General features: G+C 42.5%; 1 protein-coding gene across 3 annotated transcripts in view; it reads left to right on the top strand.

Moving 5' to 3' along the window:
• BBS9 (Bardet-Biedl syndrome 9) overlaps nt 1–18704 on the top strand; it is a 249944-nt gene that overhangs the window by 96768 nt on the left and 134472 nt on the right. For 2 of the 3 annotated variants that reach the window (XR_013225256.1, XM_077302586.1), the window contains exon 19: nt 7564–7746. The exons of the other annotated variant lie outside the window; for it this stretch is intronic. Coding sequence is in view for 1 of the 2 variants with exons in the window: in XM_077302586.1 (XP_077158701.1) it covers nt 7564–7746 (183 nt within the window). In the remaining variant the exon portion in view is untranslated. The remainder of the gene's footprint in view (nt 1–7563; nt 7747–18704) is intronic. 3 annotated transcript variants of the gene reach the window in all.

Raw genomic sequence — 18704 nt, 5'->3', positions numbered from 1 at the left:
TTATTACTAATTTTTTTGAAAGAAATATATACTACAGTGAACAGAGCCAGGATAACAGTTTAACAAAAGGACACAAAAAAACCTAATGTAAATCACAGTTAATAGTTCTTATGTTACATTTAGTTCTGGTGTAACATAGTTCCAGTAGATAAATGGCTCCTGTTTAAAAGAACAAATTTTAATTGAACATCTCCTTCCATCTCATGAACACTTACAATCGGTCAGTGCATCATTAATATATCATTTGTTTAAAATAAGTATGTACTAAATTTTTCAATTAATGTTTGCTGAAGTCAATTGCTTGCTAAGAAATAAAAAAAAGTCATTATGGGCAATATTACATATTTGTAGATTCATTTCTTTTTATGTTTAACATTGTGTTTATTTTATATGTTGCTAATATATTGAATAGAGAGCCTCTTGTCGCGCAGAGTGGTAAGGCAGCAGACATGTTGTCTGAAGCTCTGCCCATGAGGCTGGGAGTTCGATCCCAGCAGCTGGCTCAAGGTTGACTCAGCCTTCCATCCTTCCGAGGTCGGTAAAATGAGTAACCAGCTTGCTAGAAGGTAAAACGATAATGACTGGGGAAAGGCACTGGCCAACCACCCCGTATTGAGTCTGCCATGAAAACACTAGAGGGCGTCACTCCAAGGGTCAGACTTGACCCGGTGCTTGCACAGGGGATACCTTTACCTTTACCTAATATATTGAATAGCCTTCTTTAGCCTGATCTCATAGCCCTGGAAGCCAAGAAGGGTAGACCAAGGTGAGTACTTGGATGGGAGACCACCAGGGAAGACTTAGGGTGCTTTGCAGAATAAGGCAATGTCATATCATCTTTGCTCATTTCATGTCTTGAAAAGCTTATTGTCTTGGGTTAGTCATGGGTCTGTTGCAACTCAGTGTCACACAATTATTAGTGTTAATAGATATATCTGTACATTATTTACCTTTGTCAAATGTATCTGCTCAGTGGTCTCAGGCTTGTGATTTTTTATACACTTACCAGCAAGAATGTCTCATATAGAAAGATTGACTTCCAAACAAAACTACGATTAATCTCAGTTCTGTTCCAAACCATCCTTACCACAGTTTCTCGTAATATTTGTGAAATACCTGTCTGGGTGGCGCTGTCTGGGACAACATCTGAGTGTCCGGCCTGTGTTTCCACCCAGGCAGGCCAATCTGGATGTGCCTAGCAAAGATGGGTGCAACCAGATTGGGCTGGCCCCTGGAGTGCCCGCCCCCAGGAGTTGCCCTGCCGGCCTCACGGCCAAAGCCTGTCTGGCAACTGAGAAGGGTGCGCCTGCCCTGCCTCCCCTGTTACTCGATGTGACCTCCGCCACCCGCTGCACCTCGACTGCCTGCCCATCCTTCACCACGGATGCCAGCACACCTCCTGCCTCTGCCGCTCGCCCCACCACCCAGCACAACCAGCAGGTACATCTGTGGAGACAGGTGCCACGAGCACCTTGCCTTGCCACGAGGTGCTCACCAAGCCTTGTGCCCAGCTCCTCACTCTCCACCCAGACACCCATTCCTGCAAAGACCTGCTTAACCCCCACATGACCCGGCGCCCCCCTACCTGTGCCACGTAGTCCACCTGTGCGCCCATCCCCCCGGAACACCAGAGACACTCCACCTCGAATGCTAACTTGCCTGCATTACTGCCCTCAGCCCCATCATCCCGCCCGCCTGCAGTAATGCACTGTTAGTCACCGCCTGCCCCCGGGGGGGGGGGGAACCCGCTAGTGCCTGTAGCATTCCTGGATGCAACAGGCTTAAAAGCTAGTTATGGAATAATGCCTCATTATTGTTGCAAGTAGTCTTATCTTAAACTGAGACTATAAAAAGGTGGGGTTTCACATTTGTGTATTGCCACTTTGCATATTACCATTTCTTGACTTCCAGTCACATTGATATAAACCGTGCGGCGGCATTCTGCTGCAAATAGTAAGTATTTTGTCTGTTCGAACCTTACCAGCCATTACTGTTAATGTTTCTAAGTATTAAGGAAGTATGTTGGCATGAACATAAGTATCTTAATCCCCCCCCCCCAAAAAAAGCTACCTAGTTACTAAGTTACCTTAAAGCAAACAGGACTGTAATCTTTACTGCTTGCTAAGGTACAAAACTGGATCACGCCCATCGTTTGTTTTACAACTCTATTTGAAACCTGATCTAATCTTGGTTAATTTATCCAGACTCATCTCTTTATCAACATTCAAGCCTCGGGTGCTCTGAATAAAAACAAAAGATCGTGTAGGATTCATTTACGAGGGGCACTGTTCATTTTGTTTGCTTCCCCCCAACCCAGAACTTTGCTATGTGTGAGGATAACGTTTAGAAGGCTTTAGGCTTAAACAGTGACACTTGTTTGCTTTTGATTACAAGTTAAATCACATGCCCATTGCCAAGTTAATGTCAAATTCCATCATGAGAAACAAAAGTAAACAATATTGATTCTGCTGTTTCATAAGGCAAAAAGGGTGGATTGTCAACTTTCAGTGTGAGACTTTAAACTGAGAATTTCTTGATTTTTTAAAGATGGAGAATGTGACCCAAGGCCATGACATTGCCTCTTCAGTGTTGAGAAAGTCCCTTCTTTGCTCTTGCTTTACAGTAATTAGGAAGACAACGGTAGTCTTGTTAAATTAGGGTGTTAATCTTATGTTTATAAATATTAGCTACATGTTTAGGCAAAAGATTTATGCGATCTAAAGAGAAACCAAGGTATACCACATATTTAAAAATGTTGGTTTTTGTACTAATTTGGTGACTGCAGGTTAAATATATTTGAGCAGTATTTTACAATAAGATTGTTCTGCAATGAATCATTAATTAGCTATTGTGTTTTTAACAGTGTATAACGATACACGTTAATCTGTATATTAACTTTGCCTTTACAGATAACTACAGCAGCATTACTGAGTGCAAAAGGATGAATCTCTTGCTCTCAGTAATGCTGCTGTAGTTATCTGTAAAGGATTCCTATGCTAAAGATCTAGTTGGAGTTGCCATAGGAGAGATTGAGGGCGATTGTTCTGGACAACTGTAAAAAAACCAATCAAACTTCTTCCTTTAGCCAAACATTTAAAATGGCCTGTTTCCTACATATGCAAGAACAACAACCCACCTTGAACTTGGCAAGAGTTACTTTTTAAAACCTAATTCCTCATAGGAGTTTTCAGTGTGGAGAGAAACTGTTTCCCAAATTTTGAATCTGTCAAGACAAATGCACACATACAGGCTGCCAGTATTTACAATTGATTACAAACTATATATGCATTAGTTTTGAAAATGTATACAGTCTTCTTTAAATAAAGAGTTCTATTTGCAAGTTGGTTAAGGTAGTCATTGTGTAGATAAGCTGATGCACTTCCTGCCAGTGGGACTTTATGAATCATATTGCAATGAATCCACTCAGGACCACACAGTAAGCCGTTCTGCGCATTGGGTTTTAACTGCGATTGTGTGTTGGCTTTAAATTGTCAGATGTGTACAAGGCCTGTGTCCTTCAACTTTAGCTGTTTCACTAGCCACCTTGGGTTTATTGAGTAAAGGTAAAGGTATCCCCTGTGCAAGCACCGGGTCATGTCTGATCCTTGGGGTGACGCCCTCTAGCGTTTTCATGACAGACTTAATACAGGGTGGTTTTGCCATTCCCTTCCCCAGTCATTATCATTTTACCCCCCCAGCAAGCTGGGTACTCATTTTACTGACCTCGGAAGGATGGAAGGCTGAGTCAACCTTGAGCCGGCTGCTGGGATTGAACTCCCAGCCTCATGGGCAGAGCTTCAGACTGCATGTCTGCTACCTTATCACTCTCCACCACAAGAGGCTTTTATTGAGATAGTATATATTAAATAGATTTTACATCTAATTGTCCAGTTTATCTGCAGTGCAAATAATCAGTTGGAATTTTCGGAAGTCTATGTGGTATTGAATACTTTGGCCATTTTAAATTATTTATGTACCATGTTCATATCCTGCCATTCTGCTTTGATAAAGAAACCAAATCAGCTCAAAACAACTAGATTGCGATTTGTACTGCCACTGATTTAAACCTATCACAAAATACCAATTTTTTTTGCTTCAGGATCTATCTACTCCCTTTGAAAATAAAGCCCTAAATTCATGTCTCCCAAACTTTAATTTCTGAGATATTAATATATTTGCAATATTAAGGACAATAAAACAGTCTGGAATGCTAAACAAAATTTTGAACTATATCCTCAATTTGACTTGGACATACAGAGGCTGGGATAAGTTTTATATAGTACAATTTTTTGAGCAAAATTTTTTGATCAAATATTTTTGGTGTTGCTGTTGGAGGGTGAAGTTGATGAAGTTCCCAGGGGAATATAAAACACTTCTGAAGTGAAACCATACCACTGCCAACAGCAAATGTGAAATTTTTAATAAAGACCAATTAAATGCATAACCTTGATGTAGGGATTTTTTTCCTTTGGCTTCTGCCTCCATTTATTTTATACAAAGGGCTCTCATTTATTTTTTAATGTGCTGGCATCTGTTTAGCTATAGATAAGTTTAAAAGAGTAGGTTGAGAATTTGGTCAGCCAGAATAATGCATACGTGTGTGCATGCACACATACAGTGCTATAAATGGCAGACAAATTTGATTGACTGTAAAAATTATTATACATATTCGGCTTTTTGAGCTGGTGCCAATGGATCTTTGATCATTGCAAAGCTGACTATGTTCTCTTCTTATCTTGCAAACAGGTTTCAGTGGTATTCTTTCATGTTAAAGCCCTTGTGAAAATGAGGTAAAATCAAGGAAATATACTGAGTAGACAGTGAAAGAGCCTGTGTTTTGATATATATGCTAATGGTTCAGCATCCTCTTGGAAAAGAGTGACAAGTGGAGTACCCTAGGGATCTTTCCTGGGGCTTGTGTTATTCAACATATTTATAAATTATTTGGATTAGGATGAGGGATTAGAGGGGATACTTATTAAATTTGCAGGTGATACTAAACTGGGAGGGGTAGCAAACACAACCGAAGACAGAATCAGAATACAGGATGATCTTGATAGTCTCGAGAAGTGCGCTAAACTGAATAAAATGAAGTTTAATAGGGACAAATGTAAAGTTCTGCATTTAGGTAGGAAAAACCATAGACACCAGTAAAGGGTGGGGGAGACTTGTCTTGGCAGTAGCATGTGTGAAAAGGATCTAGGAGTCTTAGTAGACCATACATTGAACATGAGTCAGCAGTGTGAGTTGGTGGCTAAAAAGGCAAATGGGATGTTGGGCTGTATCAAATGGAATATCATGTCCAGATCACGGGAGGAGAAGTTACTGCTTTACTCTGCTCTGGTTCGGCCTCACTTGGAATCCTGTGTTCAGTTTTGGGCACCCCAGTTGAAGACAAACTAGATAATATCCAGTGGAGGGTAACAAAGATGGTGAGAAGTATGGAGACTGAGACGTATGAGGAAAGGTTGGGGGAGTTTGGTCTGTTTAGCATGGAGAGGAGACGATTGAGATAGGATCTGATAGCCATCTTCAAGTATTTAAAAGGCTGCCATATAAAGGATGGAGCAGAGTTGTTCTCTCTTGCCCCAGTATAGTTGAATTACCTAGTTTCTGTTCCCTTTGTATTGGCAAATGCAAACCAATGAGCTGATGACTGAACTGTTTTTGTGAAGCTGGGTAGAAACTATGACTTTATACATGCAAGCTACAGGAGCTGTTCTCACAGAGCAGTTCTGTTAGAACTGTCTCAGCCCCAAATACTTTACCAAGTGTCTGTTATGGGGAGATGAAGGGGAAAACGTTTGTAAGTAAAAGATGGGTTATTAAAAAAAACACATCTTATAATTCCTTTTGATCAATTGTTCTTCATTTCATATGCACATATCATATAACCATATCATTGACTATCCATATATCATTTCAGACATGCAAAGATGCCTTGATGCATAATTTTTGCATCAGGCTGTGTTGAAGCTGCTGTATCATCATGTATCAGAAACATCTTGTGGTTATCCTTTGTGCATGAGTTTTTTTTACTTCCCTTTTCTTTCATTTTAATGGAATTACCACCTTTTCTACCCAAAATAGCCCTAGAAGTGTCTTACAATAATTATATTAAAAATAATAAAATTATAGGAGCAGTAACATAAATCAGACACAATAAATATAAGACTATGAAACACGAGTAGCAGCATAGAGATAAAATGAGATAAAATGCAACAAGCTTAAGGATCGTAAAAGGCTTGATAGAAAATATGCCTTTTCAGAAATCATTTAAAAATAACAAATTAAGGCTTGGGAAGGAGTTATGTACTACTGAAGCCATTGCTGAAAACCCTCTATTATTGGTTGAGGACACTTTGATAGTCAGGCCCCTACACAAGTAGTTTGCCAAACAATTTTAATATACTAGGGTGACTTTATAGTTCATCCAGCACTTTGATTTTAGCCCCGAAAATCCAGTAACAAGAATAATTTGTGTTGATGTGCCCTGGCTAGAAGCCAAACGGTCTCATTTTGGATTAGCTGGAGCAGTTTAGTTAAGAAGTTTCCAGAGCATGCTTAAGTGTTGGTTTAGTCCTGAAAATAACACAGGTGGTGAATCTGCCCAAGCCTAAAAGACATCTAAAGCTACCCTGGCTAGAAACTGGGTATCTGAAATTAAGTATTCCCCAAGTGAAGTGTCTACTCCTTGCAGGACCAATCTGACCCAGTGGGGATGGGGATAAGGCAAGCCATAGACATCTCCTGTTACATTTTTGCTTTGCTGTTCTTTGTGAGCATGTGTAGGAACTGGATAGTGTGCTTAGGAAAACATTTCCCATGATTAAAGTATCACTTACCTTGGTTCTGTTTTTAATTGTCTTTTTCCTCCGAACCACTGAATCTTTTCACTAGGATAAAATATTCTACCAGTTATTTTTTTTTAAAAGCTGGCATTTTAGTTCAGCACACCTTCAATTTCCTTTTCAAAATCGGCACACGCCAGTGGCCATGCTTGTACTAGAAAACTTCACTGAACCGGCCACATGCCAAAAAGTACCGTCTTTATAAGCAGTGTGTGCATGTGTAGATTAAATGAAAATATCCTTGATACATTAGGATTAGTTCTTTCCATGTAGAAGTCCTCAAAAGGCTATCTGGTTTTAGATTAAACGATACACTGCGGAAGTTACTGAAAGAGGGATGATCACGCAGGGACTAATATTGTAGGTGGTATTCAAAATGAGTGCTTACAATTTGTGGAAGGCTTCTGTGTCCTATTATATACTGAGAATCACCCTGGAGTCCCTATTATACTATGCATGTGGACCATGGAGAGTCCCTTCTGTACTGATTGTAATAATAGATTAATCACAGCACCACATGGCTTTTAAACTCAACTGCTCATTCAAGAAGATGGCAAATAATAACTCTATAATCTGTCTGGCTTATGTTTTTGGAAAGCAAGGTTCATGAGGTTCTTCTAAGGAAAACTAAGGGTGAGCCAAATGCAATGTTAGTGTTGAGTGCTCAAGAATGGTAAAAGTATACCTAACAGAAGTTTGCAATTTTTTGCAGGTAATAGCTCTAGCAGATGCCGCCGAGGAAAACCAAGCCAATATGTTCCAGGCATTCACAAAAGTAAAAAGTGCCACCCAGCTGGTAATTCTACTTATTAGCCTGTGGCAGAAATTGAGTGCTGACCAAGTTGCTATTCTGGAAGCTACATTTTTGCCATTAACACAGGATACTCAAGAACTGGTAAGAATCTCCTAGGTTTACTGAAAACCTGGAAAAGCACTAAAACTATAATTATCATGGGCTTCCCAGCATGTTGTAATAAAGGTGGGGGAACTGGGCTTTAAATGAAAGTTCATGTACGGCTGTTTTTTTTTTTTTTTAATATGAGGGAAGGAGTATGAGCCTGTTTTTAGAATGTCTTGCTGATCTGTACTGAACATTTTTTACTTCAGGCATTTATTTGTTCAAATGGGAATTTCTCTTCTTTTAGCTCAAGGGCCAGATCTACTGTTAGGACTGGGATGTCGGCTGCGTGAGGAAGTAGATTTGGAGCTCTGTTATTGAAGGGCACCAAATTTCCCATTGTGTTTACAGTGGTGGAAAGGGCATTGTGTAGATTTTCTGCAGCAAAATGTCTTGGGCCATTTCTGATGTTTTCTAAACCATATTTCATAGACTCATAGAGTTGGAAGAGGCCATACCAGCTATCAACGACCTGCTCAATGCAGGATCAGCCTAAAGCAGTGTTGAGCCCCCCCCCCCCCCCCACACACATACTTGTCCATACACTTGTATGGACAAGTTCCTAATCCTCAAAGGAAGACTTCTTGACCTCACCGGATGAGAAGGTCTCCGTTCTTCTAGATCAGATTTGAATTTTGTTGTTGAAACTGAGAGTATTGGATGGAGAATTAAGTATTGTTAGCTATTTCTCTCCCTCTGTTTAAGCCTGATCAGGGTTCAGGAATGGGATACTCTGAAGAAATTATTGGGAACATCCTTAGGGGGACTTTTCCCCACAGAAAACTCTTCAGAAAACTTTCTTCTGTAGTTCTAGGAATCTTGAGGAATTACAAGCTGTGTATTGTCAAAGTGTTGACCCAGGCACATTCTCCTATCTCCTATCTAGGACTGTTCTGTCTAGGTGGGTTGGCGTTAAAAACAATGGACTGTGTGCAGTGGTATGAAATTACTGGCCACTCAGAGAGTGGGGCAGCTATCATCATAGTATTCTGATTTAGGTCTGTCTTTGAAGATATCTGCAACCTGTTCTGTAATAAAACAGATTCAGAGTCTGCCTCCTGTATTGCTGAGAGGCAACAGGAATTTTTTCCCCACTAAAATTCACCACCTTCAAATTTTACGGAGGTCAGTCTACCCACTCATAATTTGTTTGTTTATCTTTTTTGTTCACCAAATCTGAAAGAGACTGACATTTGGGTGTCAGATATCTCTAACAGAAAGGTTCAAAAAGCTTGCATTGTAATCTTTTTAATCAAAATGTTTGGGTTTTTACATTAATGCTTTGAGATAATTTCTACTTACTATAATATGGGAATCTGTTTGATATCTTACGAGAAAAAGTGCTACTTTAGTTATTCTATGCATATATATCGCACACTGCACCATGTCATATTTCCAAGACGACAGATATAAGTGGTGGTGTGATGTGCTAAACTGAAAACCTAAAATTGACGGTGGATTTTGGAGCAAAAAAGCATTTTCCCAGGGTGCTGCTGCAATGCTTCCATACTGAAGTTATTACAGTACCACAGAAATCTGAATGTAATTTAAAGAGCAGGGCGTGGGGGGCACTTTCAAAATTCTGTTGATATTTTCAGACAGAAACTTCCAGTTGTATTCTGGTTTCTCCATAAGCATTTGAGTGGAACTTTGGTGGGAGGGTACATTCTGATGATTTTTATTTTACTCTTTAATCAGTTCTACATCTTGATTGGCTATGTGTTTTTGCAGTACAGTTTTACTTGGCATAGTGCATGGTCTGCAATAGTGTTTTCTGTGTATGGAATAGCAGTTTTTTTTAACAGCATCCTCAGTACCAATACATATCTGTTCAAAACAGCCTTTTGTATTCTAGACATTTGTTTAACATATGAGTTTTATATCACTAATATTTTACAGGTGTCACTGTTAAATGCTTTAAGTAGATTTGGTTGGCGTAGATATGAAAAAAGTGGCAAATTATCTTGAAATATTTTTGAAAGTACAGGGCTGGCTATTATATAGTACTATATTATGCCATGTAATATATGTATAGTTTACGATAGGTTATATTTGATACTGTTTAGTTATGTATCCATCACATTAGTTATTACAGTTTAAAAGATTATTGTTGGGGGGAACTTCAGTCTTGTTTTGAGAGTTAATATTTTGGAAGGAGCATTTTGAATATAATTTTTATGCTATAATATTTTGTGTTTGTTTCGTCAATGGTGGCCAACAGGCGGGACTGCCAGTCCTCCACCAAGGCCTCCAGCGAGACACTGGAGGGCATCGGGTCCCGCAGAGCATTCAGGAATCCTTCGGATTTCATAAGTCTCAGTGTGCGGACTAAAATGCGTTCGTCACCCAAACAGGGGAGGGGTGAAATCCATAGGTGAGCCTTCAGGGTAAGGTGGTCAGACCGTGGAACAACGTTGTTAGACACCAGATTGATCTCAACACCAGCACCAGAGATCAGATCCAGGGTGTGGCCAGCCTGATGAGTGGGACCAGCAACAAACTGTGAGAACCCCAGGTCCATGGCCGACATCAGGTCTGGGCCAAGTCCTGGAGCTAACGAATCCACATGGACATTAAAGTCCCCCCAAATTAATAATTTGGGGAACTGCAATATCCAGGCAGCCGCTGCCTCCAGCAGGCCCAGCAGGGCATTGAGAAGGGCAGTGGGTGAACAGTACACCACCCAGATGGCCACATTTTCGATCGATTCCCATGTCAGGCTGATGCATTCAACTCCTGGAATTGATGGTGCTGGGAGAGTCCTGAAGGCATAGCTGTCCTGGACTAGGATTGCCACCACCCCCCCAGCTACCATGGGGCCGGGGCTGATGGAGGACCGAGAACCCGGGTGGTGCAAGATCTTTCAGGGTGACCGTTTTACCTTTGTGTACCCAGCTCTTGGTGATGCACGCCAGGTCTACCCCATGGCCTGCGAAATAGTCCTGCAGGGTTGAGGATTTGTTCTTGATCAACCTGGCGTTGCAGAACATCAGCACCGGCTCAACCCTAGCCCTCTGTCCTACAAATTTGGGGATGGGACGGAGGTTTGAAGGACAGCGAGCACATCGCCCAGGCCACCAACCGTTTTTCCACAGTTGGGGCCTTTCTGGACCTGTGTGTGCCACTCTCCCCCTATTATTGAACCTCCTCCCACCACCATACCTCCCTTGGCCCAGAATTGCTGGAATAGTTCTCCCAGGTTGAGTTATAACACCCTCTCTCCTTCCATGCCCATTCTGTCACTCCTGTATGGCAAACCATGCCATATCTAAGACACAACCAGTAGTGCCCTGTATGTTGGCCCCAAAACCTTATCTAATTACTGCAAAACCTTGGGTACAGCGGCTGTAGCTCATCTCCCTCACTGGCCCTAACTAATCTAATCGCATCTGTGACCTTTGCCAAGTTCAAGGGCATGATCCTGGACTCCTCCTTGTTGAATATAACACCTATAATATAATTTATTGGCCTCCATTAGGGAATCACCTACTAGAAAAAATCCTCCCACGTGTCCTGCTCTGGACCTGTGTGCATTGTTATGTTTTGCACCTGTGTTACAGTTTAATGTTAATATTATTACTGTTTTATGAAAGATGTAAACTAAGTTCTATGTACCGTTTTTATTTTTTATGTAAACCGCCCTGAACCTCAGGGGAGGGCGGTATATAAATACAAACAAACAAATAAATAAATAAAACACTCAGAATAACTTCTATCTGCTAAAAACCACCCCCCACAAAACAATACCCTCCCAGTGCTCAACCAACCCGAAGCAGCCGGTCTGTCTGTCTGTCTATCATGTGACTTATAAATCCTGTAATGTGATGTATATTTTGATGTGCTAGTAATGCCTTCTCTCATGCATATTACCCAAAGGAAGTCTTTGAGTAGTAGAATAAAGGGACAAGTCAGACATTAAGAATGGAAACCATTGGGGAGCATTTCAGCTTCCCCGAATTTTCAGTAATAAAATTAATCAGCGGTTGGTGGTGAGCCATTTACTGTTCTTTTTCAGATCTCTTTTTAGTCTCTGCTCTGCCATATCACATAACTGTGACACTGGGCCTTCTGGACACTTTTCATAATAACTTCTGCATAGCAACCTGTCCTTCTGCTGTTTGTGTATGCATGTATATATGGAACTGAAGACAGTACTTCATGCTTTTCTAGCCCACCATGAGCTGTTTTGTGCAGCAGTGGTGGGCTATAAATCAAATAATAAATACATAAATAAATAAAATGAAGTGAGCGGTGACTCTCGAAAGTTCGTGCCACAATGAATTCATTAATTTCACAAGCTTGTCTGTTGTTTAGATCAGATGCATGATCAGAAACTACCCCCCCCCTTTTGTGTTTTTTAGCTGTAGTGGAAATGCTATGTATACATAGCCTAATTTAAACACTTGCTTAGCCTTTGTGCTGGAGATGTGATTTCATCTCCGTTCTCCCTGCCCCTTTCTATTTTTCCCATCACAGCCAAACAGTTTATTGGCACAATTCAGTTTCCTTTAATCAGCTATGCAAGCACAGATCCAGTTGCTCAATTAGCATTTTCTTGAGGTGGGGTCTATACGTTATCCCCAGAAATAGTTTTTATTCACAGCAAACAAAAGAGCGTGGGGGAAATATGTGATTTCTCATTTGGAGCTTCAGGATTACAATCCTGCAAGCATGAACAGTTGGCCTTCTGCTTTACAACCACCCATGTCTTTTGGATAAAAAGGGATTGAAGATCCCACCTTTTTCTTGTAGCCAAACCAAAACGTGTGGCCATATGACTTGGCCATTTGCAGAAATGAGAGTTTATAACATTGGTAGAACACTGGCAGAACACAAGAGCCTCTTGTGGCGCAGAGTGGTAAGGCAGCAGACATGCAGTCTGAAGCTCTGCCCATGAGGCTGGGAGTTCGATCCCAGTAGCCGGCTCAAGGTTGACTCAGCCTTCCATCCTTCCAAGGTCAGTAAAATGAGTACCCAGCTTGCTGAGGGGTAAACGGTAATGACTGGGGAAGGCACTGGCAAACCACCCCATATTGAGTCTGCCATGAAAACGCTAGAGGGCGTCACCCCAAGGATCAGACATGACTCGGTGCTTGCACAGGGGATACCTGTACCTTTACCTTAGAACACTGGAATTGTTTTGGAGTTTTATTTGCAGAAGGTGAGGCTGCCCTCTGTAGTTTATGCATCATGTTTTTTTCTGCTTTGCATGTCTGAAGACTGTTCTTTATTTGCATTCCTAGGACAAGGGAAGAAGTGGATGGGGAGGGGGGGGAAACAGACAAGCAATGGGATGTTTGTCATTTATAAAGATCAGTTTTATCAAAACAGATGAATGAGCTAACTCTTAAGCGATAGAGAAGTTTCTTTCTGGCATTGAATGGTTAGTTTGTATCAACAGTTAAATCAGCCGTTTAGCCTTTGATGCTGTTAATCTACTGGGAAAATTTAGTTTAAAAGCTTAAAAGTGACACACAAACAACAAAGGGTCTTTAGTCCCATCTTGCCCGGTCAACCACAGCAGGCATTTAAGAGATAGTAGTCACCCCAACTATCGGCAAAGCAAGCTTCTCTTTAGAATAGTAGCCAACATTTATCCCATCACAGATGCAGAGACATCTGCACAACTGAGATTTCTCTTATGCAGAAATATTTATCTTAATTTTGATCTGTTTTTTTTGAAAATTCCAGTTTCATTTGGCTCTACAGTGGTGTTATTATTGTTGTGACATCTCTCATACTATGCAAGGGGGAAAAAGAGATTGTGTTAATTTTGTAGTTTTCCTACAAATACTTTGCATTTATTGGCATGAGCAGATTGGAACAGCAAAATGTTTTTTCTCCTAGATTCAGTCTATACTTTCCAGGCTTTAGAAAGCTTTTTCTTGAAGGTATACTAACATTCTTTTAGAGGTTTTTTGGGGTCCTTATATAGATGTAATTTTGCTTGATATCTCAGCTGTGTTTAATGGGAACGTCCTACAAATTTGTGCTCTCCTGCCACCTTCCCACATGGAACCATTACCCCTCTAGTAAAAAAACAGAAAACAAAACTACGGTTAGCTTTAGCCAGCTTTAAAATCAGGGTTTGGAGGTGAATTTGCTGACCCTGGTTAATCATAACTAGCATTAATTGTATGTAGATGACCCTTGGTTACTACTGCAAACAGAGGAGCCCGGGAGGAAACCTCCAGGTCTCTTAACTCTGGTAAAGAGATCAGGAAGCATTATGTCTGCACTGGGCTTAATGTCATTTCAGTGCACAAAGTAATTACCTTGCATTTGGCTACATAGTTTCTTAATGCTCCGGGTATACATTGATTTGTTACCTTCCTGTTTAAATATTTATTTAAATTGGGTTTATATCGCAATGTAGTTCATTCAGCCTGCATAGAAGCGCTAAACTATCACCTTCTCAGTCATCTTGGTGCATCTAATTAAGTAGGCTGCTGCTTACGAAAACTCTCATGCCAAGATAAATGCAGCAAGTTCATGCCAAAACAAACTAGTTAGCCTCCATCTGGGAGATTCCCTTGCTATTGGACTGACTCTTTAACACGAATCGGGTGGGTGGGAGAGAAATGGGACGTGAGTACTGGAACTGTATCATATCGGGCCTTGTGCATTGCACCTGGTTTTAAGAACCCCGTCCCATCCTCCCAGCCTGAGCCTTGTTACTAAAGCAGTTAAGCTAGTACTTTGTCAAAGAACTTAGCTATTGGAAGTGTTTATTTTAGTGTGTGCCGAGATAACAGGAAGCAACACCTGAAATACTAATGGTTCCTCCTCTCTTTCAGTTTTTATGCCCCTTGTTTTGTCATGAGGCAAAGCTAATGCAAAAAATACTTTATCAGAACATGTATTAATCTCATACGTAAGCATTCGGGACATTTGTTTCCTTCAAAAGCAGCATTGGATATGTGTACATTTTTCAAGAACCCTCTGTCGGCTTTGTGGATAGAAAGTAAGCCACTGTGGGTTTGTAATCCATGTCACACGTCTTAATGAAGTAAAGTTAGCACAGTGCATTTGAGGTTTTTAAGAAGCAAGGAGATTTATATCCCTTTCTGATCTTCCTTATTGCTGCCTGTAAGTACCTTTTAACCTTTATCTTTAAAGCTGTCATTGCAGTCAGCCATCTCTGATGGAAACACCTGTTATTTATGCATGATCCAGTCGGCTATATGGCCACCTGATATATCGCTCTGATCACAGTTTGGCTGCCTACATAGCAGTGTTTCGTACTGACCACAATGTTATAGTCTGACTTTGCTATCTGTATAAGAACAGTGAACAGTTCAAGTCAAGAAAGACTTTTAAACCCTGAGTATATGAACTGTATGGAAGAGGTTATTGTTAACTTGTAGTCGTTAGCGTCCTGAGCGATAAATCTTAATTCTACTTTTCAGATATGGCCTGGGCATTTAAAGACCTTTAGCCTTGGGATTCTTGTGGCTTGAACAATTAAGTAGAAGGCATTTTAGAATTTATGTATTATAGGTAAAGGTAAAGGTATCCCCTGTGCAAGCACCGAGTCATGTCTGACCCTTGGGGTGACGCCCTCCAGCGTTTTCTTGGCAGACTCAATACGGGGTGGTTTGCCAGTGCCTTCCCCAGTCATGACCGTTTACCCCCCAGCAAGCTGGGTACTCATTTTACCGACCTCGGAAGGATGGAAGGCTGAGTCAACCTTGAGCCGGCTGCTGGGATTGAACTCCCAGCCTCATGAGCAAAGCTTTCAGACGGCTGCCTTACCACTCTGCGCCACAAGAGGCTCTTATGTATTATATTTATATTTTATTATTCAGGTGTTAAATATACTGAAAACCAAATGTCAAAATTTTGCCCAGTATGATGTTATCTGTAAACAGCCCGTGGCGCCACGGGCGCCACAGACTGTATAAAGGAGTAAGGGGTAGTGGGGAGGAGTTAGGGCGGGACCAGTCCGGGATAAAAACTCGGGGGGGGGGGGCCAATCAGGAGCCGCGAAGCGGCTCCTGATTGGCCCCTCCGAGTGTCAATCCCGCCCCATTGCCTGCTTCACTCGCTCGGAAAATGGCGGCCCGCCTGGTGAGAGCCTCGGCTGGGGGGTGGGCCGGGAAGCCTTCTCTCGGCCGGCGGAGCGGCCTCGCAGCGTGGTGGACGCTGCGAGCCCGCTCCGCCGGCCGAGAGAAGGCTCCAGAGAGCCTCGGGGGGGTGGATGGGTGGGGGGGGGGGAAGGGAAGCCTCCGATTCCCAGCCCCAGCAACTGCGAGCCGCGCGCAGCGCGGCTCGCAGTTGCTCCCGGCCTGACGAGACTCCAGCCGGCGAGAAGCTGAAGAGAAAAAAAAAACACCCCTGTAGGAGCCTTTCGCAGCTCCAAGCCGAGAGCCAGCAGAAAAAAAAACCCTGTAGGAGCCTTTCGCAGCCCCAAGCCAAGAGCCAGCAGAAAAAAAAACCCTGTAGGAGCCTTTCGCAGCCCCAAGCCGAGAGCCAGCAGAAAAAAAAACCCTGTAGGAGCCTTTCGCAGCCCCAAGCCGAGAGCCAGCAGAAAAAAAAACCCTGTAGGAGCCTTTCGCAGCCCCAAGCCGAGAGCCAGCAGAAAAAAAAACCCTGTAGGTGCCTTTCGCAGCCCCAAGCCGAGAGCCAGCAGAAAAAAAACCCTGTAGGAGCCTTTCGCAGCCCCAAGCCCACGAGAGCCAGCAGAAAAACATTAACCCTGTAGGAGCCTTTCGCAGCCCCAAGCCGAGAGCCAGCAGAAAAAAAACCCTGTAGGAGCCTTTCGCAGCCCCAAGCCCACGAGAGCCAGCAGAAAAACATTAACCCTGTAGGAGCCTTTCGCAGCCCCAAGCCGAGAGCCAGCAGAAAAAAAAACCCTGTAGGAGCCTTTCGCAGCCCCAAGCCGAGAGCCAGCAGAAAAAAAAACCCTGTAGGAGCCTTTCGCAGCCCCAAGCCGAGAGCCAGCAGAAAAAAAAATCCTGTAGGAGCCTTTCGCAGCTCCAAGCCGAGAGCCAGCAGAAAAAAAACCCTGTAGGAGCCTTTCGCCGCTTCAAGCCGGCGCCCTGGGAGCCCCGGCAGCCGCCCACAGCACAGCTGCTGGGTGCTCCCTGCCCTCATGGCCCCAGAACACAATGGAGCCGCCGGGAAAGCCGCAGAAGAACAAAAAAATGCAGAGGAGCCGCCACAGCCCAGCGCACCACACCTGGGACTCCCGCCTCCTCTTTCAGGTAGCCTGTCCCTCGCTCTGTCCCTCGCCTGCCGCTCGCTCTGGTCCCCACCTGCTAGCGCCCATTGTCTTCTTCATACAATGGGCTTTTTTACTAGTGGTTTAATAATTCAGTTGTTAGGGAAAATAACTTCAAGCTAATGAATGGAACTAGAACAATTCCACAGGGTCTGCAAAAGGTAGCTCTTCTGCCAGATATTTGGTTGAGGTTGACCGAAGCTAACATCTTCTCCTGGGCCCCCGAGACTCCCTCCCATTAATTTCAAATGTCCTGAACCAACCAATTATGGGCCTATCAGTATGCTGTAGCTATGTTTTCACTGCTTATTACTGTTCTATTGTTATTTATGGTTACCGGCTCTCTCTGTATTGTTCCTGTTCCTCTCTGTTTCATGTGAACGCCCCTGAGCCTCAGGGGAGGGGCGGTATATAAACAAACAAAAAAAAAAAAAAATAAAGCAGCCACATGGAAAAACCACAGTCCTGTTAGGAGAATGTCCATTCCCTAGAATGATCATTCTTTAACAGGTACCAGTCTCCTGACCAGGGAGAACAGAAATTTATTCCAGGAATTGGGCAATAATCATAGAATCATATAATAATAGAGTTGGAAGGGACTTCATGGGTCATCTAGTCCAACCCCCTGCAGTGTACAGGACACTGACAACCCTATCGCTCATTTACTGTAGCGTGCCACCCCCCCTTAAGCCTTCACAGAATCAGCCTATCCGTCAGATGGCTATCCAGCCTCTGTTTAAAAATTTCCAAATCTTGTATCCCAGCCAAAGATCACTCAGTGGTATCGTCTATTTACCATTAATGTAAATATCCTGGAATGATTTAAGTTAACAAGAATCACAAATGTACACAGCGCACTAGCATATCAAAGAGATTAAAATAAATATACATAACATCTTATTTCTTATTCTTATACTATTGGTAGATGAGGGTGTGGGGGGAGACTGCGCTCTGGGTCCTCAGCTTATGGGTCTGGAATCCTTAGAGCAGGCTTTCTCAAAAGGGTTTCATGAAACCTTGGAGTTTCTTGATGGCCCTGGAAGGGTTTCCCCAGTTGAATGGAAGTTAATTAATTATTTTTATATATTTTTAATTAATTTAAAAATTAAATTCAAATTTTAAAACATTGGGTGATATGGCCATATACGGTTATGTTGACCCGCTCCCCCTCCCAATATGGACAATGATAGACTTGAAGGGGATAGAAAGGGGAGGGGCCCTAGTCATAAAAAATCTTGCTGTCTGAGCCTTGTTGCATGTGGTACCACCTGGAGGCCATAGAGATAAGTGCTCTCATTTTAGATTAACAGCATTGGAAGTGGTGGCAGGGGGTGACAGAGTAGCAGATGTCTGCCCGAACCCTATTTCTAGCCCTGTGGAATAGGCCGCTGGGCCGTTTCTGGTGTTGGGGGGAGAAATAGAGCATGATGTCACATTCAGTGGGAGTGTCTAGGTGATATCATGTGACTTCTGGGGGGCTTGATGTCAGGGAAGTATGGCCTGCTGACATCACTTCCAAGTTTTTTTTTTGTGTTTCCTGAAGAATGTTTCAGGGGTTTTTCAACAGTAAAAAGGTTCAGAAAGGCTGCTTCGCATTTCCCATTACTCATATTTGTTTCCCACACATGTTTAGACTTGCTAATTGCCTAAGTATGATTCTGTATCATCATTTACCGGCGTTTCTTTCTGTGTTATAAAACAATAAGTTGCATTTGCGTCTCAATTTAACACA

This window comes from Paroedura picta, chromosome 11 (assembly GCF_049243985.1).
Source record: "Paroedura picta isolate Pp20150507F chromosome 11, Ppicta_v3.0, whole genome shotgun sequence".
Taxonomy (NCBI): domain Eukaryota; kingdom Metazoa; phylum Chordata; class Lepidosauria; order Squamata; family Gekkonidae; genus Paroedura; species Paroedura picta.
This window is presented reverse-complemented; position numbering and strand designations above follow the sequence as displayed.